Source organism: Opisthocomus hoazin, chromosome 1, assembly GCF_030867145.1.
Source record: "Opisthocomus hoazin isolate bOpiHoa1 chromosome 1, bOpiHoa1.hap1, whole genome shotgun sequence".
Lineage (NCBI taxonomy): Eukaryota > Metazoa > Chordata > Aves > Opisthocomiformes > Opisthocomidae > Opisthocomus > Opisthocomus hoazin.
In genome coordinates, this window is record NC_134414.1 from 2,262,954 (window position 1) to 2,290,719 (window position 27,766).

At 52.4% G+C, this 27,766-nt stretch overlaps 1 protein-coding gene across 2 annotated transcripts; it reads left to right on the forward strand.

Moving 5' to 3' along the window:
* The first annotated feature begins 300 nt into the window (after window positions 1-300).
* RRM1 (ribonucleotide reductase catalytic subunit M1) lies at window positions 301-27,766 on the forward strand. Of its 2 annotated transcripts, none has more exons than XM_075414344.1 (19): window positions 301-318; window positions 1,976-2,064; window positions 4,893-5,070; window positions 6,685-6,785; window positions 7,433-7,492; window positions 9,261-9,300; window positions 10,237-10,399; window positions 11,310-11,451; window positions 12,849-12,932; window positions 13,589-13,750; window positions 15,238-15,317; window positions 16,664-16,865; window positions 18,988-19,137; window positions 21,688-21,909; window positions 22,321-22,397; window positions 23,341-23,476; window positions 25,107-25,202; window positions 26,020-26,208; window positions 26,547-27,766. In XM_075414344.1, the coding sequence occupies exons 2-19, from the start codon at window positions 1,996-1,998 to the stop codon at window positions 26,733-26,735; spliced, it is 2,340 nt and encodes a 779-aa protein (XP_075270459.1). In that variant the 5' UTR covers window positions 301-318; window positions 1,976-1,995; the 3' UTR covers window positions 26,736-27,766. The 2 variants fall into 2 exon arrangements, with proteins under 2 accessions (XP_075270459.1, XP_075270451.1); XM_075414336.1 differs by lacking the exon at window positions 301-318 and adding an exon at window positions 429-560.

The window sequence follows — 27,766 nt, forward strand, 5'->3', positions numbered from 1 at the left end:
GGACTGGGCCTCTGCGGGGTGCATGGGCAGGCCGGGAGCTGCGGGACCGCCGCTGGCTTCTTGGATCGCATTAAATATGCCCGGGCCTTGCTTTAGCAACGTTATAACGGCCGTTGGTATTGCTGCACTGCCTACGGCAGGACGAGGGCGTTTTGGCCCTTCGCGGGCTCCGTACGTCGCGCCCGCGCGAACCGCCCTTTCCCGCCCCGCCGCCTCCCCCCGCGCCGCCGGCCGCCATCTTGGAAGCGGGCAAGCGGCGCGGCCTCCCCCGGCGGTGTGGTGTTACCCGGGAGGACGCGGGGCGAGGCGCGGGTGGAGGTAGGGGCGAGGCTCCGCTGCCGGCGAGAGGCCGCGCTGCAGCCGTGGCGGCGGGGGAAGGGGCCGGAGCAGGAGGCGGTGCCCGGAGGCAAGATGGCGCCCGCGGCCTCAGCCGGGAGGGGTGGAGCGCTACGGCGGCGCGGCGGGGTCAGCGCGGTTGGCGGGAGCGGGAAGCGCTGAGGAGCCGTTGGGGGACCCGCGCGCGGGGAGGCCGGCCGCCGCCATGCACGTCGTGAAGCGCGGTGAGGGGAGGGCCCCGCCAACGCGGGGGCACCGGCCGGGCGCGGGGCGTCCCTCGGCGCCGGGGGGAGGGGGTCGGGTCACCCCTGTGCTCGGCGGGGTGGGGGTGGGGGTCTCCACTCGGGGAACCGAGGGTCTGGGGATGTGGTCACCCCTCTGACCGGGGGGGGAATGGGCTTTCTCATGGCGCCCGGTGCGAGGGGATGGGACCCCCTCTGTTCTGGGGGGTCCTCTCATGGCATCTGGTGTGAGGGGATGGGACCCCCTCTGTTTTGGGGGGTCCCTCTCATGGCACCCTGTGTGAGGGGATGGGACCCCCTCTGTTTTGGGGGGTCCCTCTCATGGCACCCTGTGTGAGGGGATGGGACCCCCTCTGTTTTGGGGGGTCCCTCTCATGGCACCCTGTGTGAGGGGATGGGACCCCATCTGCATTGGGGGGTCCCTCTCATGGCATCTGGTGTGAGGGGATGGGACCCCATCTGTTCTGGGGGGTCGCTCTCAGGGCATACGGTGTGAGGGGATGGGACCCCATCTGCTTTTGGGGGTCCCTCTCATGGTGCCTGGTGTGAGGGGATGGGACCCCGTCTGCATTGGGGGGTCCCTCTCATGGCACACGGTGTTGGGGATGGGACCCCCTCTACTTTGAGAGGTCCCTCTCATGGGAGCAGGGGTCCCCACCTGCTCACTCTCTACAGTGAGTAGATGGGGGACACCCTTCCTGTTTTGGGGGGGTTCCTTCATGGCACCGAGGGCAGAAGGGTGGGATCCCCTCTGCTTTGGGGGCAGACACCGAGTGTGAGGGGATGGCACCCCGTCTGCACTGGTGGGACCCCGGAGGGAGGGAGCTCCCCTTGTGACACCCAGAGTGAGGGGTGAGACACCTCGGTTTGCTTTGGGAGACCCCCGCCCACCCAGCAGCGAGCTTTGGGCTTGGTCCCCGCAACTCTGATCAAAGGAGAGGGCTTGGCTGGAGGAGGGACCCCCAGCTTTTGGGGGTCTGGCCATCAGCTGGGGTCCATCTCTGCACCGGTGGTCCTGAGAACTGAGTGTGTGCAAAGTTTTAGGTGTAGTGGGGTGGGAATTTCTTGGCCCAGTAGTGGGTACTCCTGTTCCTCTTGAAAGAGTGTGAGCTCCCTCGTTTTATTTCTACGCTATACCGAGCCCTGCACCCTTGAGAGGGGGATCCCACGGAGAAAGGTAGATCACCTGCAGCAAGAGTGTGCTGGGGTGGAGGGACAGCCTCTCTGCTCCTTGGGCCTGAACAGAGAACCCACACAGGTTGTCCTCTGTGATTCCCACCCCAGTTCCCCCAAAAGAGGGCTGGCTTCTCGTGCGAGGTGCTGGGTGGGAGGGTGCTGCGCTGACCTGGTTCTGTGTTGTGACGGGAGCGCTGTGACAGTGACCTCTCCCCCGACAGATGGACGCCAAGAGCGTGTCATGTTCGACAAGATCACGTCGCGCATCCAGAAGCTCTGCTATGGGCTCAACGCTGACTTTGTCGATCCCGTGAGTCTGTCCTTCGTCCTGCTGTCCTGTTCCCTGCCCCTGGGGGGGACCTCTGCCAAAAGCCAGCGGCGGGGACCCGCTGTTACCCAGTTACTCTCCGTGGCGAAAGCCGAGCGCGGTGCCAAATGCATTCATAAAGTGTTTCTTCTGTTTTTTTGGTGTTCTGAGGTTTTTTGCTTCACAGATGCAGAGTCTGAGACTGTGGGTGGAGGAAAATCACTTTGCCTACTCTAAATTGCATTTACCTCAAACCTTGTTGAAGCAGTTGAGCTGCTTGTGCTAAAAAAGAGTTGTTTTGCTGTTCTGAATGTTCTGGTTTTGGTAGGTTGCTCTCCATTTCAGTCTGCAAAGCTTGAGCAATGCTATAGGGAAAGAAGCTCTCGATTCTCTTGTAGTAAAACCAGGTGCCCTTTCTGTCTGCCATAACCTTCCCTGTCGTTGTAATATCTCTGTTTTTCCGAGCTGCACAGGATTATGAGGGCACGTTGATCCCACCCGTGTAAGCTTCTCCTTCCAAAGCCTGTGCAGAGGATGACTTTCTCCTGGATCCATTGATCTCTGCGAGATTTTTAGGCAGATGTGCAGCCCCGGTCTGTTCATTTGGAGTTGCCAGCTTAGGCTCTTCCCATCTCCAAGATCTAATAATCTGCTTTCATGTCTTAAATTCCATCTGTAAAATATTTGACATTCGTTCTGTACCAAGAAGTAGCGCTCTTCAGCCAGAGAGAGCAGGAGGAGGAGCATGAGTGGCTTGGTTATTGAAAAGCAAAGCACACTGACTTGACCTCAGTGTCACAGGGGATTGGTGATGAGGGCAGAAGCCAGATTCCTAGTCGTCCTGACTCTTAGAAATAAATACCCCTGTCTTAATAAGGAAGCTAATCTTATATGAAGCGCTGCATTCTTATTTGCTGTGCAGTAGTGTGTGACATCTCCCCTCCTGGAACTGAGTTTCTCCTTTTGGACTCAGATTTTCTTGCGCCACATGTTCACAGAATCACAGAATGGTAGGGGTTGGCAGGGCCCTCTGGGGATCCCCCAGCCCAACCCCCTGCCCAAGCAGGGTCACCCAGAGCAGGGGGCACAGCACCGCGGCCAGGGGGGGCTGGAATATCTCCAGAGAAGGAGACTCCACAGCCTCCCTGGGCAGCCTGGGCCAGGGCTCCGGCACCCTCAGAGGGAAGAAGTTCTTCCTCGGGTTGGGTTCAGCTGGAGCTTCCTCTGCTTCAGTTTGTGCCCGTTGCCCCTTGTCCTGTCACTGGGCACCACTGGGAAGAGTCTGGCCCCGTCCTCCTGACCCCCACCCTGCAGATATTTGTAAACATTTATTAGGTCCCCTCGCAGCCTTCTCTTCTTCAGGCTGAACAAGCCCAGCTCCCTCAGCCTCTCCTCGTAGGGGAGATGTTCCAGTCCCCTCCTCATCCTCGTAGCCCTCCTCTGGACTCTCTCCAGTAGATCCTCATGTTTCTTGAACTGGGGAGCCCAGAACTGGACCCAGCACTCCAGATGAGGCCTCACCAGGGCAGTGTAGAGGGGGAGAAGAACCTCCCTCGCCCTGCTGCCCACACTCTTCTTGATGCACCCCAGGATCCCATTGGCTTTCTTGGCAGCCAGGGCACGCTGCTGGCTCATGGTCACCCTGTCATCCCCCAGCACTCCCAGTCCCTCTCCACAGAGCTGCTCTCCAGCAGCTCAGCCCCAGCCTGTACTGGTGCCTGGGGTTGTTCCTCCCCAGGGGCAGGACCCTGCCCTTGCCCTGGTTGAACCTCATCAGGTTCCTCTCTGCCCAACTCTCCAGCCTGTCCAGGTCATGCTGAATGGCAGCACAGCCTGCTGGTGTGCCCACCACTCCTCCCAGTTTGGTGTCATCAGCAAACTGGCTGAGGGTACACTCTAACTCTTCATCCAGGTCGTTGATGAAGAAGTTAAACAAGGCTGGGCCCAGTACTGACCCCTGGGGGACACCACTTGTCACCAGCCTCCAACCAGACTCAGCGCCGCTGATGCCAGCCCTCTGAGCTCTGCCCTTCAGCCAGTTCTCTATGTTTTTTAAAGCCAATACTAAAAATCCCTGACCTAACGTGCTTCCTTTCAGAGAGTGAGGTCTGAAAACGACACGTCTGGGTTTTGTGAGGCTGCTGGCACTGCCAATGTACTTGGTAGTTACCACATTCGATAAGACCTCTCTTCTCCAGTGCAGAACGTGCTCTTCCCTGGGGTGATAAGTGCTGAATGCTTGAGAGACAAGCAGAAAATACTTTAGAGAGGGTAGGTGCAAAAGTCTTTTCCCACCAAAGGTCCCAACTGGCGGATGAAGATTAGGTTAAGCCATGAAGCAAAAGCCATTCTGTCCCCTCCAGGGCTGGGTTTTTTTTTGCTCTTGTCACAAAATGATTTGAAGCGTAGCACTTCTGTGTCTCATCAGGCATTTATAAAGTCAAGCTTCATTTGGAGTTTCGAAACTCCCAAGCAAGTACTGTTTTAATTTGACTTTTCTCTCCATTAACTTTGCTGCTGCTCTGTCTAGTCTAGCCTTCAGGAGAGTGTCTGCGGAGAAAAAACTGTTAATGTTTCTGGACTGACAAGTTTCTGCTTTTTTCACTCTTTCCTCACTCTCCCTTCTGCCCCAGTATTGCTTTAGAATTTTAGGAATCAGTATTTAACCAAGAGTTTTAGGCATTTTAATTTGCTTTTCTACTAAAACAGAGTGAATGGTACTGTGTATAGTGAAGCATATCTTACATCTTAAAAAAAATCCTGATGTTTCGATCGTTTTTTTTTTTTACCCCAACAACAGGTAGCTAACCTCCAGGACTTTTCTTTTTCAGGCCCAGATCACCATGAAGGTGATTCAGGGGCTGTACAGTGGTGTCACGACGGTGGAGCTGGATACGCTGGCTGCTGAAACGGCCGCCACCCTGACCACCAAGCACCCTGACTACGCCATCCTGGCAGCAAGGATTGCCGTGTCCAATCTGCACAAAGAAACCAAGAAAGTGTTCAGCGGTAAGGCTCTTCGACACGGTCTCCCATGATATCCTCCTAGGGAAGCTGAGGAAGTGTGGGCTGGATGAGTGGTCAGTGAGGTGGATTGAGAACTGGCTGAATGGCCGAGCTCGGAGGGTTGGCATCAGCGGCGCTGAGTCTGGTTGGAGGCTGGTGACAAGTGGTGTCCCCCAAGGGTCAGTACTGGGCCCAGTCTTGCTTAACTTCTTCATCAACGACCTGGATGAAGAGTTAGAATGTACCCTCAGCCAGTTTGCTGACGACACCAAACTGGGAGGAGTGGTGGGTACCCCAGCAGGCTGTGCTGCCATTCAGCGTGACCTGGACGGGCTGGAGAGTTGGGCAGAGAGGAACCTGATGAGGTTCAACAAGGGCAAATGCAGGGTCCTGCACCTGGGGAGGAACAACCTCATGCACCAGTACAGGCTGGGGCGGCCCTGCTGGAGAGCAGCTCTGCGGAGAGGGACCTGGGTGTCCTGGTGGACGACAGGGTGACCATGAGCCAGCAGTGTGCCCTGGGTGCCAAGAAAGCCAATGGGATCCTGGGGTGCATCAAGAAGAGTGTGGGCAGCAGGACGAGGGAGGTTCTCCTTCCCCTCTACACTGCCCTAGTGAGGCCTCATCTGGAGTACTGTGTCCAGTTCTGGGCTCCCCAGTTCAAGAAAGATGAGGAGCTACTGGAGAGAGTCCAGCGCAGGGCTACGAGGATGATGAGGGGACTGGAACATCTCCCCTACGAGGAGAGGCTGAGGGAACTGGGCTTGTTCAGCCTGAAGAAGAGAAGGCTGAGAGGGGACCTAATAAATGCCTACAAATATCTGCAGGGTGGGGGTCAGGAGGATGGGGCCAAGCTCTTTCCAGTGGTGCCCAGTGACAGGACAAGGGGCAATGGGCACAAACTGAGGCACAGGAAGTTCCGTCTGAACCCGAGGAAGAACTTCTTCCCTCTGAGGGTGCCGGAGCCCTGGCCCAGGCTGCCCAGGGAGGCTGTGGAGTCTCCTTCTCTGGAGATATTCCAGACCCGCCTGGACAAGGTCCTGTGCAGCCTGCTGTGGGTGACCCTGCTTGGGCAGGGGGGTTGGACTAGATGACCCACAGAGGTCCCTGCCAACCCCCCCATGCTGGGATTCTGTGATTCTTTGCGGGCACTTGGGTAGCTGTTAGTCAGAAAGGGAGTAGGAGTTTCGAGGATGTAAATATGGAAATCTCTCTCTTAAGCAGAAGTTACTAAGTACCCAGGCTAACTGTAAATGCCATGGAGACGAAAAACATGAGTTTTAGGCATGTCAGAAGGAAAATAACATTGCCTGTTTTGTTAAAAGTATCTGTCAGATTGATGACAAAAGTAACTGATGAAATTAGGTTGCACCCGCTTTCTTTAGCATTTATTATGTGTTATAAATTCTATCAGAAAATGTTGTAAGAGAAGTGTGTTTTTAAGGGTAACGTTATTAATAGTTCTGAGCAGGTAGGAGAAAAGTTATGTGTTTGTAGAGGTGGAGGGGGGTTATTTTAGAGGGTGGGTGGTCCTGCCTGTTAAATCCTGGCACACAAACCACGGGTGATGCCTGTATGGGTCTGGGGATGTCCTTATTAAATACCTTTCTGTTGCAGATGTGATGGATGATCTCTACAACTACATAAACCCTCACAACGGGAAACACTCACCAATGATCTCCAAAGAAACTCTAGACATAGTTTTGGCCAACAAAGATGTACGTAACATTATTTTCACTTCCAATTTCTAAAAACTCAATATACTAGTTCAGATAATTTATTTTTCTAATTTTTAAGGAAGCTCTGTCTGGTTTATGACAAAAAGCCAACGCAGAAACCAGTGCAGGTGACAACTGCTCTGTTCTGGAGAGTTTAAAAGAGAGGATATAGGAATTTCCTTCATGTAAGCAAGTTTCTGTAGTAGAATCTGATTTCTTGGGTTTCCTCATAGTCATGATCAGCACAACTAATTAATTTGAGGAAAAAGGACCTTTTGATGTAGCAATCTGCTTTGTGTGCGCAGAAGGGAGAGGTGAGGTCTGGCTTCTGATTTCAAGTCGTTCCAGGTCTGTGTCTTTATGGGGAAGTCACGTTTAAATTTTGATTCTATCTTGTGTTTCCTAGCGTCTCGTTAGAGACTTCAGTAAAACGTAGCCAGCAATTGTGCATTGTGCCTGGGAAAAATTGTGCATTGGTTGTTTCAGGCTAAGTGCTCTTTCCTAATTTGTTCCCTCTGACAAGGTATCGATTTCACCAGACCTGTGAGGCCAGAACTGCCAAACAACGATAGCATTGTTACACCGAAATGTGAGGCACAAAAAATCTGATTGTAAATTTAATTGTTCCCTCTATTATTTCCTCTCAGCGCCTGAATTCTGCCATTATCTATGACAGAGACTTCTCCTACAACTATTTCGGTTTTAAGGTAAAAAGCACATTGCTCATGATAATGAAGATTGCTATTTTGACGTTGTTCTGGGGTTGAGCCTTGTGGGAAGGATGGGAATACATGCAGAATCATCTAGATTTGGGCCAGCAGGGCACTGGAGTAGGTGGGACATTAGTGGGTTTGTGAAAGACAAAGAGCACCTGCACAAAGAGGTTGCCTGACTGGGTGAATCGTGTACTTTCTTCTTGGCTGCGTTGTGTACCCTTGGCTGCTTCAATATTTTAACTGTGGGGCTCTGGCTGTTTCGCAGCGGATAGCGCTGAACGTTGGTGAAAGCTCTCCAGCTCCTGCCGTTCCTCAAGGAAATAACCTGATTCTTAATAAACCAAAAAAGGAATTTTTGGTTTTCCCCGTTGTTTTGTGTAGCAGTTGTTCTCAGCGTGTCATCCCACGCCTTTGTCGTCTTCCACGCTGCTGGAACATCTCCCCCACAACCAGTCCGGTCTGCTGTGCCCCCACCATCTGCTCCTCCTGCTCCCCTCATAACACGCTGTTCTTCGCTGAGCTGTTTCAGGGCATGACGCAGTGGGCTCTCCGGAGGGTTGGCTGGAGAGCATTTAGCTTGTCCGTGGCACCGGGTGCTTCAGATGGTTCTTGTGAATCTCTGCAAGAACTGCGGGTCTTTGCCTTGAGTTTCCATCACCACACGTGATGGTGAGGGGACTGGAGCATCTCCCCTCCGAGGAGAGGCTGAGGGAGCTGGGCTTGTTCAGCCTGGAGAAGAGAAGGCTGCGAGGGGACCTTCGAAATGCCTACAAATATCTGCAGGGTGGGGGTCAGGAGGATGGGGCCAAGCTCTTTCCAGTGGTGCCCAGCAACAGGACAAGGGACAACGGGCACAAACTGAAGCCGAGGAAGCTCCAGCTGAAGATGAGGAAGAACTTCTTCCCTCTGAGGGTGCCGGAGCCCTGGCCCAGGCTGCCCAGGGAGGCTGTGGAGTCTCCTTCTCTGGAGATATTCCAGCCCCGCCTGGACAAGGTCCTGTGCCCCCTGCTGTGGGTGACCCTGCTTCAGCAGGAGGGTTGGACTAGATGACCCACAGAGGTCCCTGCCAACCCCTACCGTTCTGTGATTCTGTGATTCTGTGCCTTCTGCTTTAGGGGAAGTAGTTTGCAATGAGGAAACAACTCGTGTGGGTCCAGAGCGGAGTGGCTGCGGAAACAGCATAGGCAAGGATGGAAAGAGGGGTCCTAGAAGGGTTGTGTGTTGATAGATGTGTGTAGATACGCAGTTCCTGACGTCCCCTCCTGTCATTACTGCTGAAATCCATTAGGCACAAGCCTAAAGGGAATCTGCTCTGGTGCCAGGCTTGCCGTATTTGTCATTTTGTGTGTTCAACACCCAGCACTGCGGACTGTGGTACGGGTTTTCTGGAAAGCCGTATCGTAGTATAACTGATAATACTTTAAGGAGGCGTGGGATTGTGGAGAACAAGCCCTCCCTTGTATCCTAGCCTTAATTCACAGTGGGCTGAGAGGCAGCGTTGAGCCTGCGTGCTCCACTGCCGCTCCGTACTCCAAAGTGTAGAGTCCCCAGTGCTGGAATCTTACAGTGGACTTTTCAGTCATTAGTTACCTAATATCCTGTGTCATTAACTAGAGGAGAAGCGGAGTGCAGGGTTGGTGCTTCTCTTGAAGCCTGGGATAAGGTGCATGATGATGCTGGAGTTTGGAGTTAATAGGATTTTTTTTTTTTTAAACTGAGATCTGCATGTCTACTAAAATGCATTCTCTTTTTTTTAAAGACTCTAGAACGCTCCTACTTGCTGAAAATCAACTCAAAAGGTAAGAACTGTCTGTATAGAGTTAAAGTATTATTTAAAAGTCAAGACCAAGGCTCAGAGCAGGGGTTGAGGAGGCAAACAGGCTACTTCATAGCTTTCCATAAAGCAACCCAGTGAAAGCACCGAGTACTGGTTTAAAAAATAGCAACATGTTTGTAGTAAGTGTTCTTTGGGCATCTACAAATTCCTTTCTTAGGCTAAGAACTGAGCATCTGTGGTGGCAGTGGTGTGCTGGCATGAGGAACAGTTGAGCATTAAGGAGCAGCCCTGTGGCTAGTTTTCTTGGGTGTTCCAAATACTGGTGGTGTGACCTGGACAACTGTGCTTTCCCTGTCTGTTTGAAGGACCCTAGTGCTTGGAAAGCTGCACGTTATCTGGGGTTTAGAAGATGAAGTGTCTCCTGTCCAGCTGATAACTTGTTCCATAATGCTAAGCACTTAACTAAGTTGAAAGAGCCTCTGTGCTATCAGTTACTGCAGGCCCTTAGCACGAAAAGCCTAGGACACCAGAAGGTCTGAGAGGTTATTTGTAATATAATAAACTGAGAGAGCAGTTGGGTGCTGGATTGGATATTTGATTGGATTTTAACTGTTAATACAGGTGGGGTTCCCCCCACACCCCCTCCATGAGGACAGTTGAGCATTGGAGCAGGTTGTTGGGAGGGGTTATGCAGTCCCTGTCCTGGAGTTTTTCAAAACCTGACTGGATGAAGTCCTGAGCGTACTGGTCTGATTCTCTTAGCTGACTTTGAGCAGGAGATTGGACTAGAGACCTCTGGAGGTTCCTTCTGACCTGAATTATTCTGTGATTCTATGAAAACTGTGGCTCAAGTGGCCTGTCGCACGTCTTCTGTAGCTTATTGCTGTGACCTCTGCATCTGTCTGTGCTAATGGTAAATGTCGTACTGACGTCATTCTTTTCCCCCCTTGGTCTTCAGTTGCTGAGCGTCCTCAACATATGTTGATGAGGGTGGCGGTGGGGATCCACAAAAGTGACATTGATGCTGCAATTGAGACTTACAATCTTCTGTCTGAAAGGTGGTTTACCCACGCCTCCCCCACGCTGTTCAACGCGGGCACCAACCGGCCTCAGCTTTCCAGGTACCTTTGGCTTTGAAGTTTGCTTAATGCACAGCTGGGTGAAGGTGAAGTGTTGGAGATCGAGTCTGTCCAAGTGAAATGCTTTCACAGCTTCTAAAAAGAGTAGCTGTGTTTTGGTGATTGGTTTATGAAGTTTGGAGAAGGTGCTGTCGGATTTCATGAGTTGCTCCGAGGTGTAGGGGCGCACGGGTCGGGGCCGCGCACTCGCGGTCGCAGCCGCTTCGCCGGCAACTTGGGGGTTGGACTAGATGATCTTTAAAGGTCTCTTCCAACTCAAACTATTCTATGATTCTATGAAAAATGCATGGGTTTCTGTAAGCTTCTAAACATCTGAACATGAGGAAGAACTTCTTCCCTCTGAGGGTGACGGAGCACTGGCCCAGGCTGCCCAGGGAGGCTGTGGAGTCTCCTTCTCTGGAGATATTCAAGACCCGTCTGGACAAGGTCCTGTGCAGCCTGCTGTAGGTGACCCTGCTTCGGCAGGAGGGTTGGACTAGATGACCCACAGAGGTCCCTTCCAACCCCTACTATTCTGTGATTCTGTAATGGAAATGTTTACGTGGCTATATTTTATTTAAAAGTTACTTATATGCATAGTCTTCTGTAGATTACAAAATGAATCCTGGTACTTGTTTTCTAAAATATGTTCAAAGTAGCAAGCATGGTTAATATGTTTATAAAAATGTTGTGTTTTGCTAACACAGGTATCAGTAATACAACTATTACTCATGATGTTTTTTGAAACTGTCCTTTATTCCACTTTGCAGCCTATGGTTTTGCTTCATTTGTTTGCTTTGCATAGCATGTTAAAGATTCAGTGCTTACCCTTGTTTTTCTGCAGCCCAGTGAAATACTTCTCGGCTTTTTTTTGTTTTAATCTTTGTGTGCTGAAGCTATTTGTCTCCATCAGTTGTTTCCTGCTGTGCATGAAGGATGACAGCATTGAGGGGATCTACGACACTCTCAAGCAGTGTGCGCTGATCTCAAAGTCTGCTGGTGGGATCGGTCTCGCTGTGAGCTGTATCCGAGCCACAGGCAGCTACATCGCTGGGGTAAGCGTGCAGATGGTGTTCCCACCAGAGGTTAACCTTCCAGTTTCAGGAAATGTCTCTATTTCACTTGCCAAACCCGTGCTGCTTCTACCGAGTCAGCTGGACACAGCAGTCAGTCTAGCTCAGTCGTCCTTCCCTTTTCAGTATGCTCTAAGGCAAAAAGGTCACTTTTTCTTGGTGTTTTGGCTTCCTAATAGAAGCCCTTCCAAAAAGAGGGTCTTCTACCACTGTTTGATCAGACAGTTCCAATTTATTTATGTATTAGCAACATATGAACAACCCCAGGCAGCAGTACAGGCTTGGGGTGGACCTGCTGGAGAGCAGCTCTGCGGAGAGGGACCTGGGTGTCCTGGTGGACAACAGGGTGACCATGAGCCAGCAGCGTGCCCTGGGTGCCAAGAAAGCCAATGGGATCCTGGGGTGCATCAAGAAGAGTGTGGGCAGCAGGGCGAGGGAGGTTCTCCTTCCCCTCTACACTGCCCTGGGGAGGCCTCATCTGGAGTACTGTGTCCAGTGCTGGGCTCCCCAGTTCAAGAAAGATGAGGAGCTACTGTAGAGAGTCCAGCGGAGGGCTACGAGGATGGTGAGGGGACTGGAACATCTCCCCTACGAGGAGAGGCTGAGGGAGCTGGGCTTGTTCAGCCTGGAGAAGAGAAGGCTGAGAGGGGACCTTCGAAATGCCTCTAAATATCTGCAGGGTGGGGGTCAGGAGGACGGGGCCAGACTCTTTCCAGTGGTGCCCAGCGACAGGACAAGGGGCAACGGGCACAAACTGGAGCAGAGGAAGCTCCAGCTGAACCCGAGGAAGAACTTCTTCCCTCTGAGGGTGCCGGAGCCCTGGCCCAGGCTGCCCAGGGAGGCTGTGGAGTCTCCTTCTCTGGAGATATTCCAGCCCCGCCTGGACACGGTGCTGTGCAGCCTGCTCTGGGTGACCCTGCTTGGGCAGGGGGCTGGGTTGGGGGACCCACAGAGGTCCCTGCCAACCCCCACCATGCTGGGATTCTGTGATTCTATGAATACACTTAGAGACTCGTCCGTTAGCCCTTTTCCTTTTTGTATGTCTAATTGCTCAAGATCATCTGTGGATGTGTGTTTGGGTTTTTTGTCACTGTGTATGTAACCTCTGCAAGCCTTTAGATTACATAATGTAGAGGAAAGAAGTTAGAAGGTATGTTTTATTAACTCTGGGACCAATAGCTGATATATATATATATATATATTTGTCTGTTAGAAGAAAAAAGCAAGGGGAAGGGACTACCAAAGAACTGATTGGGGTGGTCGGTTCCTGGCTTTCAGCGCTAGAGTTTTGCTGACTGCTGAAAGACGTGCAGAAAATGTAGGCCCATCTCTTGAGGCTGTTACTTTTGAGTATTGATGGTTTTCTTGTGCGTCTGCAGACAAATGGAAATTCCAATGGGCTTGTTCCAATGCTGAGGGTCTACAACAACACTGCCCGTTACGTGGATCAAGGCGGAAACAAGGTACCGGCTTTCTGTTGATTTAGGGTCAAGAAGGGAACCTCAGGTCAGAGAGAGGGGTTCCACATCTGTGAAAGGTTGACCCCAGTATCATCAGTGAGCTGGTGAAGTGGTTGTAGGTGACACGTAATTAAAACAGGGCATTTTTTCCCCTTCTTGTTGATATTCTGGGGTTCCCCTTTCACTGTGTTTTATCACGCAGATATATCTTTTGGTACATGTCTGCTGCATGATATGCAAATGTTAGAGCAGCCTCTTGGGCTGGTTATTAGTCACTCCTCGAATGCCCTGCGGTGATTTAAGGTGTAAGACTGTAGAGAGCTTCTTGATCTGTATCCTTTGTCTTCACATAGTCCAGAGGTCAATGGAGACATGACACAAGAAGTAAACCTAAGATCTGTCAAGCTCCTGTTTACGCAGAGGAAATACCTTTTTGGTACTAAATAATATTTATTAAGAATGTGGAGCTGGTAACACGGCCCAGTTCCAATAAGTGAGAGCAACAATAACGCAGAAAAGCATATCAGAATTGGCTTCACGAGGCTGTGAATCTAAGGTCCAGTTAGTTTAGGGTATTGTGTGCGCTCAGGAGCAGTGCAGGAGATGTTGTTATTTTCAAGGGCGATTTGTTCTGATCTTGGCTGTGTTTTATCTCTCAGAGACCTGGGGCTTTTGCCATCTACCTGGAGCCGTGGCATTTGGACATCTTTGAGTTTCTTGACTTAAAGAAGAACACTGGAAAAGAAGAGCAGCGAGCCAGAGACCTTTTCTTTGCCCTCTGGATTCCTGATCTCTTCATGAAGCGAGTTGAAACCAACCAGGTAAGAAGCTTGGTTGGTGCAGAATGGGTCTGTTAACGGAGAAACAGGTGATCAGCCCTGGGATGGAGTTCACGAGAGGTTGCAGAGCCATCTTCCTAGCAGCAAAGGGACTTGCTGAAAGAGCTTCTGCGCCTGGTTTGACAACTGGGCTGTGTGGGCAGAGAGTGGAGTTGGAGTACTCCAGTGGGGTGCTTTGCTTCAGTGCTTCAGTGCAGCAAGTTTGCTGATGGCACCAAACTGGGAGGAGTGGTGGGCACACCAGCAGGCTGTGCTGCCATTCAGCGTGACCTGGATAGGCTGGAAAGCTGGGCAGAGAGGAACCTGATGAGGTTCAATAAAGGCAAATGCAGGGTCCTGCCCCTGGGGAGGAACAACCTCATGCACCAGGACAGGCTTGGGGTGGACCTGGTGGAGAGCAGCTCTGCGGAGAGGGACCTGGGTGTCCTGGTGGACGACAGGGTGACCATGAGCCAGCAGCGTGCCCTGGGTGCCAAGAAGGCCAATGGGATCCTGGGGTGCATCAAGAAGAGTGTGGGCAGCAGGGCCAGGGAGGTTCTCCTTCCCCTCTACACTGCCCTGGTGAGGCCTCATCTGGAGTACTGTGTCCAGTTCTGGGCTCCCCAGTTCAAGAAAGATGAGGAGCTACTGGAGAGAGTCCAGCGCAGGGCTACGAGGATGAGGAGGGGACTGGAACATCTCCCCTACAAGGAGAGGTTGAGGGAGCTGGGCTTGTTCAGCCTGGAGAAGAGAAGGCTGAGAGGGGACCTTCGAAATGCCTCTAAATGTCTGCAGGGTGGGGGTCAGGAGGACGGGGCCAGACTCTTTCCAGGGGTGCCCAGCGACAGGACAAGGGGCAATGGGCACAAACTGAAGCAGAGGAAGCTCCAGCTGAAGCCGAGGAAGAACTTCTTCCCTCTGAGGGTGCTGGAGCCCTGGCCCAGGCTGCCCAGGGAGGCTGGGGAGTCTCCTTCTCTGGAGATATTCCAGCCCCGCCTGGACAAGGTCCTGTGCAGCCTGCTCTGGGTGACCCTGCTTGGGCAGGGGGTTGGGCTGGGTGACCCACAGAGGTCCCTGCCAACCCCTCACATTCTGTGATTCTGTGATTCTGTGAATCTTGCAGCCCATGACTGACATACCGACCCTGTTACGCTAAATTCTTACTCTGGAGTTCCTTAAAGCATCAAAATCTGCCCAGTAAATTGATGACTGCTTGTATTTGCTTTAAAATGGGCTATAGCTTGAGAACCAGTCATTTCAAGACTAAAAATGCAGTTTGGACATAAATGTTCATATAATTAATCTTTAAATAAATCTGACTAGTCTGATAAACATCTTCTGCATAACTGCTGACAGAGCTGGTTCCTAGTTTTTCGGGATGGGAAGCGTAGTTTGCACGTTCCTGTCCAGCAGGATCTGCTGATGAAGTTGAATGCCTTTAATTAACAGGGTGCCTGAAGATTTTCTCAGAGTGTTTTTCCTTCTTACAGGACTGGTCCTTAATGTGTCCAAATGAGTGTCCTGGCCTAGATGAGGTCTGGGGAGAGGAATTTGAGAAACTATATGAAAGGTAAGAAAAGTGAGTAGGTTTTTAAGCAGTGGTCGTCCCTTCACAGAACTGGCCTTGTTGTGTGGGAGCTGGGAGCCAAAGCCCAGGTTTGTGTGGTGGCTCGGAAGTTGTCAGGGAGTTCAGCGTGACCTGGACAGACTGGAAAGCTGGGCAGAGAGGAACCTGAGGAGGTTCAACAAAGCCAAATGCAGGGTCCTGCCCCTGGGGAGGAACAACCCCAGGCACCAGGACAGGCTTGGGGTGGACCTGCTGGAGAGCAGCTCTGCGGAGAGAGACCTGGGTGTCCTGGTGGACGACAGGGTGACCATGAGCCAGCAGTGTGCCCTGGCTGCCAAGAAGGGTGATGGGATCCTGGGGTGCATGAGGAGGAGTGTGGGCAGCAGGGCAAGGGAGGTTCTCCTCCCCCTCTGCTCTGCCCTGGGGAGGCCCCATCTGCAGTGCTGGGTCCAGTGCTGGGCTCCCCAGTTCGAGAGAGATGAGGAGCTACTGGAGAGAGTCCAGCACAGGGCTGTGAGGATGAGGAGGGGACTGGAGCATCTCTGCTGCGAGGAGAGGCTGAGGGAGCTGGGCTTGTTCAGCCTGGAGAAGAGAAGGCTGCGAGGGGACCTTAGAAATGCCTCTAAATATCTGCAGGGTGGGTGTCAGGAGGACGGGGCCAGACTCTTTCCAGTGGTGCCCAGCGACAGGACAAGGGGCAACGGGCACAAACTGAAGCAGAGGAAGCTCCAGCTGAACCCGAGGAAGAACTTCTTCCCTCTGAGGGTGCCGGAGCCCTGGCCCAGGCTGCCCAGGGAGGCTGTGGAGTCTCCTTCTCTGGAGATATTCAAGACCTGCCTGGCCACGGTGCTGTGCCCCCTGCTCTGGGTGACCCTGCTTGGGCAGGGGGCTGGGCTGGGGGACCCACAGAGGTCCCTGCCAGCCCCACCATACTGGGATTCTGTGATTCTGTGATTCCATTATCATACTGATAAAAGGATGGGGAATGACTACTTATGTGGATGTTTATGTAATGTTTGCTTATGTTGTTTAGATGTTAGCTTATGTTTGCTTCAAAGCATGACCTGCTCAAGGTGGAACTGTGCATGAACGATTGTTTTAGCTTGTTAGAAGGAAATTCTGAAGTGATCCCTGCGTAAAGTGGTTGATGGCTTTGTCTTGAACAAGCTGTGTAGGGTTGTTGTAGTGGAAGGTTTCTGTTGCCTTCAAACAAGGACAGAGTTCACACAGTTCAGAAGTGAATGGGGTCTTACCTGCCTGAGAACCTGCTGTTGTGTTAAGAGTGATTGTCCTCCACTGCTGTCCTTGGAGAACCTGGGGAATGCTAAGCAACGTGTGCCCCATTGCAGTTACGAGAAGCAAGGCCGTGTCCGCCGCGTGGTGAAGGCCCAGCAGCTCTGGTACGCTATCATTGAATCTCAGACGGAGACCGGCACGCCGTACATGCTCTACAAAGACTCTTGCAACCGGAAGAGCAATCAGCAGAACCTGGGGACCATCAAATGCAGCAACCTGTGTACAGAAATAGTGGAGTATACCAGCAACGATGAGGTAGGTGGAGAACAGGAACTTGTAGCGTTTAGGAGAGCTGTGACTGGTAACTGGAAACTAGTGGTGTCCCCAGGGGTCAGTGCTGGGCCCAGTCTTGTTTAACTTCTTCATCAACGACCTGGATGAAGAGTTACGAGTGTACCCTCAGCCAGTTTGCTGATGACACCAAACTGGGAGGAGTGGTGGGCACACCAGCAGGCTGTGCTGCCATCCAGCGTGACCTGGCCAGGCTGGAGAGGTGGCCAGAGAGGAACCTGATGAGGTTCAACCAGGGCAAGGGCAGGGTCCTGCCCCTGGGGAGGAGCAACCCCAGGCACCAGGACAGGCTGGGGCTGAGCTGCTGGAGAGCAGCTCTGCGGAGAGGGACTGGGAGTGCTGGGGGACGACAGGGTGACCATGAGCCAGCAGCGTGCCCTGGGTGCCAAGAAGGCCAATGGGATCCTGGGGTGCATGAGGAGGAGTGTGGGCAGCAGGGCGAGGGAGGTTCTCCTTCCCCTCTGCTCTGCCCTGGGGAGGCCCCATCTGCAGTGCTGGGTCCAGTGCTGGGCTCCCCAGTTCAAGAGAGATGAGGAGCTACTGGAGAGAGTCCAGCGGAGGGCTGTGAGGATGAGGAAGGGACTGGAGCTTCTCTGCTACGAGGAGAGGCTGAGGGAGCTGGGCTTGTTCAGCCTGGAGAAGAGAAGGCTGCGAGGGGACCTTATAAATGCCTACAAATATCTGCAGGGTGGGGGTCAGGAGGACGGGGCCAGACTCTTTCCAGTGGTGCCCAGCGACAGGACAAGGGGCAATGGGCACAAACTGGAGCAGAGGAAGCTCCAGCTGAAGATGAGGAAGAACTTCTTCCCTCTGAGGGTGACGGAGCCCTGGCCCAGGCTGCCCAGAGGGGCTGTGGAGTCTCCTTCTCTGGAGATATTCCAGCCCCGCCTGGACAAGGTCCTGTGCCCCCTGCTGTGGGTGACCCTGCTTGGGCAGGGGGTTGGGCTGGGGGATCCCCAGAGGTCCCTGCCAACCCCACCATGCTGGGATTCTGGGATTCTGTGACTGCTCCTGTTGCAGCCTACTAGGATGTGCCTGACTGTTGGTTGAGGAAGGGAACAGGTAGCTAAGAAAATTCTGGGGGTGCTTTGAGTACTTACAACTCTTCCACCTGCTCTGTGTGTGGGGGTTTCCCCTCCCTTCCGACTCCCGTGGAGGATTTGATGTAGAACAGGACACCCATCAAAACAAACCTCTGAAAGCTTGAGGGAGCAGTGAGCTCTTTGGCTTGCTGGTAGCTGATGTAAGCACCCCTTCAGCTAATGATTTAGTAAACCCATGCCTCTCTTACCCCCAAGACTCACATTTTGGTATCAGTTCCCCCTGTGTTCCCTATGTACCACCCTGATCTTGGTGCTCTACGGGTGTGCTGCGTTCGGACCACAGCATTGCTACCGACGGCGAGGGAAGGACATAGAAATGAGTTGGTGCTAATACAGCAGTGAGCTCTTCTAGGCCAGGAAAGCTCTTGAGGCCGTGGTAGCTGGAAGTATCAGTTTCTGCTGCCTGAGCCACTATTTGTTCTTTGGCTCACGCTCCTTGGCACATTGATAAAATCCTGAGTAGTCTAGAAGAGACGGAGAGCCATCTTGCCTGCCTGTGCTGCACAAGAAATTACAGCTTACTTGTTTCAGTTCTCCTGGGGTTGGAAATGATATTATGGTGAAAAATTGTTCCAAAAAATGCCCTGAGGTAGTTTGGATCTCACTGAGATCAGCTGCTGGTTCTGGCAACACAGGAGATGGTTAGGCTGGGTTTCTGGATGGCTTTATGGACAATGAGATTGACCAAGCCAGAGAACTGAATTTTTATGGTGATAATGGGATGTACTAAACCTTTTTGAATTGTTGTTACTCTTTCCACAACTCATAAGATAGCAGAGAAATGAGGAGTGCATTTTCCAGCCTTGTGTGTTGCTTGGTTCTTTGTTTCCATATAGTTTGGACAGAGAGCATGCTCTGGGACTGAGACGGTGGCTTTTTGCATGGGGTGTTGACTGGCCTGCCTGTTTTCACTGTGTTTTCACTGTGTTTTCACTGTGTTTTCACTGTGTTTTCACTGTGTTTTCACTGTGTTTTCTCCCCAGGTTGCCGTTTGTAATTTGGCCTCTATAGCCCTGAACATGTATGTCACTTCAGAGCATACGTATGATTTCAAGAAACTGGCTGAAGTCACTAAAGTTATTGTCCGAAACCTGAACAAAATCATCGATATCAACTACTACCCTGTGCCAGAGGTGAGTGCCGTGCCGAGGTGGCACGGGGCTGAAGGCATGGCGAGAGTCTGGGGACAGAGGGCCCCTTGTCCTGCAGCAGTCCCACTTCAGTCTTGGGCAGAAGGAATCAGCGAGGGATTTTGTAAACCGGCTTTGGCTAATAGCTGGGAGTTCTGTTAACTACCCGTTTGCAGATGTGACCCTTCCCCTCTGCTCTGCCCTGGGGAGGCCCCATCTGCAGTGCTGGGTCCAGTGCTGGGCTCCCCAGTTCAAGAGAGATGAGGAGCTACTGGAGAGAGTCCAGCGCAGGGCTACGAGGATGAGGAGGGGACTGGAGCATCTCTGCTACGAGGAGAGGCTGAGGGAGCTGGGCTTGTTCAGCCTGAAGAAGAGAAGGCTGCGAGGGGACCTTCGAAATGCCTCTAAATATCTGCAGGGTGGGGGTCAGGAGGATGGGGCCAGACTCTTTCCAGTGGTGCCCAGCGACAGGACAAGGGGCAACGGGCACAAACTGGAGCAGAGGAAGCTCCAGCTGAACCCGAGGAAGAACTTCTTCCCTCTGAGGGTGCCGGAGCCCTGGCCCAGGCTGCCCAGAGGGGCTGTGGAGTCTCCTTCTCTGGAGATATTCCAGCCCTGCCTGGCCACGGTGCTGTGCCCCCTGCTCTGGGTGACCCTGCTTGGGCAGGGGGCTGGGCTGGGGGACCCACAGAGGTCCCTTCCAACCCCACCATTCTGTGATTCTGTTAGTGACTTCTTAAGCTTCAACCCAGAACAGTTCCTTAGTGAAGCAGTTGTGGAAAAAGCCTCCCCTGGCGATGGTTCTGTGGTTGCAATTTTTTCATGTGTGAGGATTTCAACAAAGCACAGAAGAGCACTAGGAATAGAGTGGGAAGTGGAACAAGAGATAAGAATCCTGGAAAGAGCCCAAGAAGCTGTCACTCAGTCTGCAGTTGTTGGTTTTATGCGTTTTTGGGAGGGTGCGTAGGCAGCTTTCTGGAAGGAAAATTGGGGAGAGGGTTGGTAATTATTGAAGAGGAATGGGAGTAGGGTTTGTTGCATTGCAAGAACATGGAAAGGCAAGCAGCAGAGCTGGGCATTAGAGGAGGGAATAATAAAATACCCGAAGTGTGGAGCCAAACCTCCACACAGGATGAAGATCAGGTTTCTCTAGCATGTAGAATTTGAGTGCATGAGTTTAAATGTTTTCCTGGGGCTGTTTTTCAGAAAGTGCTCAGTGTTCACTTCTAAATCGTGGCTCCCTTTGTCAGGTTGAGCGATTAAAATCAGTGGTCACTTCTAAAAATTTGGGTCCTCAAATTCCTGCCCCACCAAACAGCAAACAGTGGGCAACAGAGCAGAACTGGAAGGTGGGTTGTTGCAGCAGAATCACAGAATCACAGAATAGTAGAATGGATGGCTCATAAATGTTAAGGCAATGGTATGGTTGTGGAGTCTCCTTCTCTGGAGACATTCAAGACCTGCCTGGACAAGGTCCTGTGCAGCCTGCTGTAGGTGACCCTGCTTCGACAGGGGGTTGGACTGGGTGACCCCCAGAGGTCCCTTCCAACCCCGAACATTGTGTGATTCTGTGATATGGATGACAGTTCCTCTCGGAGGTCCTTTCACAGAATCACAGAATAGTAGGGGTTGGAAGGGACCTCTGTGGGTCCCCCAGTCCAACCCTCCTGCCCAAGCAGGGTCACCCACAGCAGGCTGCACAGGACCTTGTCCAGGCGGGGCTGGAATATCTCCAGAGAAGGAGACTCCACAGCCTCCCTGGGCAGCCTGGGCCAGGGCTCCGGCACCCTCAGAGGGAAGAAGTTCTTCCTCATGTTCAGACAGAACTTCCTGTGCCTCAGTTTGTGCCCATTGCCCCTTGTCCTGTCACTGGGCACCACTGGAAAGAGTCTGGCCCCGTCCTCCTGACCCCCACCCTGCAGATATTTGTAAGCATTTATAAGGTCCCCTCGCAGCCTTCTCTTCTCCAGGCTGAACAAGCCCAGTTCCCTCAACCTCTCCTCGTAGCAGAGATGCTCCAGTCCCCTCATCATCCTCGTAGCCCTCCACTGGACTCTCTCCAGTAGCTCTTCATCTTTCTTGAACTGGGGAGCCCAGAACTGGACACAGGACTCCAGATGGGGCCTCCCCAGGGCAGTGTAGAGGGGAAGGAGAACCTCCCTCGCCCTGCTGCCCACACTCTTCTTGATGCACCCCAGGATCCCATTGGCTTTCTTGGCAGCCAGGGCACGCTGCTGGCTCATGGTCACCCTGTCGTCCACCAGGACACCCAGGTCCCTCTCCGCAGAGCTGCTCTCCAGCAGGTCCACCCCAAGCCTGTACTGATGCACGGGGTTGTTCCTCCCCAGGGCCAGGACCCTGCCCTTGCCCTTGTTGAACCTCATCAGGTTCCTCTCTGCCCAGCTCTCCAGCCTGTCCAGGTCATGCTGAATGGCAGCACAGCCTTCTGGTGTATCTACCACACCTCCCAGTTTGGTGTCATCAGCAACCTTATTTATTCTGTGATTCTGTGTAGTTCTGCTAAAGGTAGTCCCTCTCTTTGCTGTCCTGCAGGCTGAACGCTCCAACAGACGCCATCGTCCCATTGGCATCGGTGTGCAGGGTCTGGCAGACGCCTTCATCTTGATGAGGTGCCCCTTCGAAAGTCCCGAGGCCCAGCGCTTGAACCAGCAGATTTTTGAGACCATTTACTATGGTGCTTTGGAAGCCAGCTGTGAACTTGCCAAGGAGCAAGGACCTTATGAAACGTACGAGGGTTCTCCTGTCAGCAAAGGAGTAAGTACCAGGACCTGTGCTGTGTCAGGGCCAAAGCTCTGGAAAGGAGGTAACGTGGCTGTGCCTGCTCCTCAGTACAGAAGGAGATGTGGGACTGGAACACCGTCGGCTGATAATATCGCAGCAGTGCAAGTGGTGCTTCAGTTTTCCTCCATCATTTGGCTTCTGAAGTGCAGAGGAAATGCAGAAGTTAAGCTGAGGTGCGGAGAGCAAGAAGAGAAGAGCAGCACTCAGCCTGTGTGGCCGTCCCCTTTAGTGCAGTTAAAGGTTGAGTGTAAGATTATGGTACAGGAGCTTCACTGAGGCAGAACTGTAGAGAATAGTTAACAGGAATAGCAGGTCAATTTACAATGAGATTTATGAAACGTGGAGAAAATTTAGACTAATTTAGTCTACACCTGTGTTCTTCAGATTCTGCAGTATGACATGTGGAATGTCACCCCGTCTGACCTTTGGGACTGGAAGGCTTTAAAGGAGAAGATTGCTACGTGAGTAGTCTTGCACAGTTTGTGTTAGATGTGAAACACGAGCGATACGTTCTGACTGACTGAAAGCAAAAGGTCGGGGCAAGGGTAAAAATGGTCCTTATGCGTTTCCCCCACAGAATCACAGAATGGTAGGGGTTGGAAGGGACCTCTGTGGGTCATCTAGTCCAACCCCCTGCCGAAGCAGGGTCACCTACAGCAGGCTGCACAGGACCTTGTCCAGGCGCCGCAGCAGATCTTTCTTCAAAACTGTTTTGTGGATGGCTTGCTTTCACTTTTCTTCTTACAAGCCAGAGAGAGCCCACCCTCTGGACTCTGAGCTCTCATTTCATCGTGGATGCAGCAGCAGAACGGTTTGTGTTCCAATTAAACGAGCAGAGTGACGAGCGAGGCAGTCAGCTGGGCTTGGGAACTCCTCCCGCACCGGCAGGGAAACGCAGCTGAGCCTTGGGCGTCCTCAAGAGAGGAGCCACGCAAGCGTGAAGCGCCCGTCGCTTGTTCAGTTTGTGTGGGTCTGGCTTTTAAATTCAGTAACTCTGTTTACTGTCTCGTGTAGGAGAGGTCTCAGGCTCCTCGTGGGCTGCTCGGTTTGGTTTTGCCTGAGGGCTGTCGAGCTGACGAGTGCCTGACAGATTTTTTTTTTTTTTTTTCCTGTGCTCGCTTTCTCACGACTAAATAATTTGGGAAAGCCTCTGATTAAAGATGAAAATAGCAAAGGCTTTAGTTACGCTTCCATGTTGAGCCATGTTACAAGTTTAGTGGAGGTTCCTAGGACTTTTTTACTGCAGGTAATCTGAGGGTTTGCAGGTTACCCTGACAAGCTGAGAGTTCCTTATGCTGGCCCTCTTAGCTCTTTGCAGACGGTATTAAAACTGTGCTGTTCTTGGGTCTTTTCTGTCTTGTCTCACCTGGTTGGAGCTTGCTAACTCTCGACTGCTGTTACCAGATACGGTGTCAGAAACAGCCTTCTCCTCTCTCCAATGCCAACTGCTTCTACTGCTCAGATCCTGGGCAATAACGAATCCATTGAGCCCTACACCAGTAACATCTACACGCGCAGAGTCCTCTCGGGAGAGTTTCAGGTGAGCGAGGCAGCCGTGGGAAAGAGCTTTTCTGTTTTCGTATCTCTGGTGACTTTCACTGCTAAAAATGACAAGATGGAGGCTGCACGCTTGGTAACTGCGTTACTGGTAACTGGGGGGTTGGACTAGATGATCTCTAGGGGTCCCTTCCAACCCAAAACTTTCTATGATTCTGTGATTCTATAACTCAAGTCAGACGTTTATGTCGAAGGCCAAAAGCGCCGAGGGGAACATCTGGCCTGCACAATGTGCTGTCCTAGTGCAGTTTTGCATATTCCCCAGTAGTCATGGAATCACAGAATTGTGGGGGTTGGCAGGGACCTCTGGGGATCCCCCAGCCCAACCCCCTGCCCAAGCAGGGTCACCCAGAGCAGGGGGCACAGCACCGCGGCCAGGTGGGGCTGGAATATCTCCAGAGAAGGAGACTCCACAGCCTCCCTGGGCAGCCTGGGCCAGGGCTCCATCACCCTCAGAGGGAAGAAGTTCTTCCTCGGGTTCAGCTGGAGCTTCCTCTGCTTCAGTTTGTGCCCATTGCCCCTTGTCCTGTCGCTGGGCACCACTGGGAAGAGTCTGGCCCCGTCCTCCTGACAGTCGTTATGGAATATGCCATATTGTAAAGAAACGCTGCTTTTGTCTGGAAAAAAATGTTCTGAAGCCTCAAGATGACCTGCAGGAATAATTGCTAAATGAGTGGTGATTAGTGGAATTACTGAAGGGACAGGCATGCTGTGGCAAGAGTAACTGCGACCGCAGTGCTGCTTTGCACAGTCCTGAGGAAAGAGCTGTAGGTGAAGCACGGAAGAGATCTGAAGGGGTCATCAAAAGCTTTCTGTAGGCAGAGGGGTCTGTCCTTTGGGAAAGAGCATGAAACAATTTGAGTTCTGGAGGCTGGAGTTAGCAAAGACCCCTCGGTGAGGCAGTGGGAGTACCTGGGTGTTAGGGAGGACTGGTCAGGCCGTCCCCTCCGAGGTGCCCCCTCCTCGATGCCAGGGAGAGCTCTCCGTGTCCTCCTGACTGCGGGATCAAACCAGACGCGTGTGGTCAGGTCGGAGCCACGGGTTTATTGACCTGCTGCACTGTGGAGCTCAGGTGCAGGGCTGCTGGACAGGTACCCCCGGTCCCAGCAAGCAGAACTTGGCTGTTTTTTCTTCCCAAGTAAACAGCCTGCACCGGTTTTGTCCTTTCCCCTTCTGACCCCAGTCTTGATGATTGTTTATGCCCTGGTTTGGTAATTCAGGTTGTGGTCAGTGGCGCTGGTAAGCCAGCGTCTCTCCCTTTCACATCTTTTGCTGTCCCTTACGCAGGGGAGTTCCATACACTCCCCTTTCTCATCTGTAATGTCCCATAACTTCTGCCATCACTGTCCTACGAGTTCAGCCCCAGGTTGGTGTCAGCCAGGCGCTGCAAGCAGCCTTTGTGGTTACCCTGTTGTTTCAACCTCGTGCCACGCGTACCTCAGTGCGGGCAGAAGCGTGGAAGTTGTCAGTGCTGTGCAAGGTTTGGTTTAACTGTTTAAAAGCCTGTGCACGTTGGGGTGGGTTTGTTCCCTCGAGGTAGGTGTATCTGTGCCAGAAGGCACAGCTTAGCAGAACATGCAGTGCTTTCCTTCTGTGGCCTTTTCCCCTTACAGGTTGTGAATCCACACTTGCTGAAAGATCTCACAGAGAGGGGCCTGTGGAACGAGGAGATGAAAAACCAAATCATTGCGCACAACGGCTCTATCCAGGTGTGTGTGAGCAGCCGGGGAGCGCGGCGCAGGGATTCCTCCTAGGCTGGGTGACGGGGCAGCTGCTTTGCCGTGCAGCGCTTTCGAGGTCTGCTGTGTAGGAGCGACTCGGCCAGCCCGGGGAGGAGAAGCTGTCGTGTGTCGCAGTTCCGTTGGAAATAGGAGGACATGTGTCTGATCTCAGTGGTAATTTGTCCCTGCTGGAGCCTGCCCGTGTCAGAGAAGCCCAATGGAAATGTGCTCCTGATTATTGCTAGAACAAACACCGAGTCACGCTGCGCTGCTTTATGCAGATTCTGCAAATGTCTGGGTTCTCATTACCATAAAGATTGTGAAGGGCTAATTTCGTAGCAGGGAGCAGGCTGGAGGCAGGAGCAGAGTATGTGACGTCCCGATCCATGTAGAAGAGTCTGTGTGGGATGGATCACCCGTGCTGCGGAGCTCGAAATGCTGCTGTGACTGTTGTGCGTGGAGTCACGCACGTGAACAAAGTGCATCCCACTTGTCATGAGCTTTGGGGCGGCTGCTAGCTGCTGGACTGCTTTTTGTAAGACCTCCCAGCTATTTAGGACTTTTTGCAAACGGCTTTTTCTCTAAAATTCCCCAGAATAAGCTGTCCTGTAAGGTTTCTTTATGCTTGGGTGCTTTCAGATACAGAATGCTTGGGTTCAGTGATAGAGTTCAGCTGCCAAGAGCCTGAGTTCTGGTCAGGATTTCTGAAGTCTCAGGAACTGGTGAAGCATTTGCTTTTATAAATATGAACATTTGGGCAGTCACTGGTTACACTGCGTTGGAAAACTCTTCCTGTTCATTTTAGAACATCCCAGAGATTCCCGATGACTTGAAGCAACTCTACAAGACAGTGTGGGAGATCTCCCAGAAAACCATCCTGAAGATGGCAGCCGACAGAGGAGCTTTCATCGATCAGAGCCAGTCTCTCAACATCCACATCGCAGAGCCCAACTACGGCAAACTCACCAGCATGCACTTCTACGGGTGGAAGCAGGTACCGGGCAGCGGCGGGCGGGGAGGCTTGCTCAGGACAGACAGCAAATGGGGGCTGAGAAGGTCTGCCAAGAAGTTGGTCTCACTGGTTCTGAGAAGGGTCACCGGTCGTTTCCTTCCGAGAATCCAGTCCTGCTAGTGGAATATCTCTCTTGAGCAGTGAAGCCGTGGATGCTTGTAGCATCGCTCCCGTTAATCCTGACCGCTGGACGTCCCAGTGAGGCCGCTGCGGTGGTGTGGGCTGAGGGGGGGTTGGCCTCAGTGGTTCAGAGCGTGGCGGCGTTGCTGGCCTGGCCTGCAGCTGATTGCAGCTCTTAGGCTGGCGCTTTCGCTCTGCAGGGTCTGAAGACGGGCATGTACTACCTTAGGACAAAACCAGCTGCGAACCCCATCCAGTTCACCCTGAACAAAGAGAAACTCCGAGAGCGGGAGAAGGCCTCCAAGGAAGAGGAGGAGAAGGAGAGGAATAAAGCAGCCATGGTGTGCTCGCTGGAGAACCGGGATGAGTGTATGATGTGTGGCTCCTAACAGGGCCGCCCTGCAGCGCCAGCAAAGCCGTTCCACCTGGCTGGAGTCCTCGGATGGAAGCATCTAGTATAACTTCAGGATGTGGAGGCTTGCTGGACCCGTGGCAGGAGGGGTGATCACACTAGTGTCTTGTAGCTTCCCCATCCAGCTGGGGTTGGTGCACAGGTAGGGGTAGGGTGCGTGAGAAGTTTGTATATTGCTTTAGTAGCTGGGCTTCCTGAAAACTTCAGTGCTCTTGCGTGGTCTTACATAGAAACCTGTAGGCCGGCCTTCTGAACAGACAGGGAAAGTGCCAACGCCACTCACCTGGAGATCTGTCCAGGGGACTTCAGACAATTCTTTTCATTTACAAAAGAGGGAAGAAGCAGACCTGACCGATATTTTTCCCTCTGCTGTGATAAGACGGCGGGAGAACATCCCTAAGCTAGGTGTCTCACGCCTGCTGCGCTGTCTGGCATGGCAAAGGAGCAATTTCTGTTCAGCGTAGAAAGCTGGAGCGTGTGCTCGTCTGCCAGCAAGAACCCTCTCCCACCATGCAATCTCCTTGACCCCTCCTGTCCCCTTCCCAAAACGCTTTTTGAAGGAGCCTACTGGTGGTAGATGCGTTGCTACCTGGAGAGTCCATCTTCTCCATCCAGCCTGGCAGGGCGGAGCGTTGCTCTTGGTAAATGTTCCTTCTCAGTTCTGAGCAGGAAATGGCAGAACTGCTGCCGTGTATTTTATTCTGCGTTAAGAACCCGCTCTAATTTATCAGTCAGTTTGCTGGTAATGGGCTTCCGTGCTGTCCCTGGCCAGAAAGCCACCTGAAGTGCACACACCATCTTTTTTTTTTTTTTCAGGAGTTACATTTATCCACCCTAGCTAGTTATTTGATCTTTTAAAAATAATAAATTTTTACTTATCCACGTACTTAACTCCCCACTCTAATGCGATGGGTCTTCATCATCCAGTTCTTAAATATTTATTGAATTCATGTACCATACAACTAACCCTTTAATCCAGCCAGACTCAATAAAATGTGGAATGTCGAA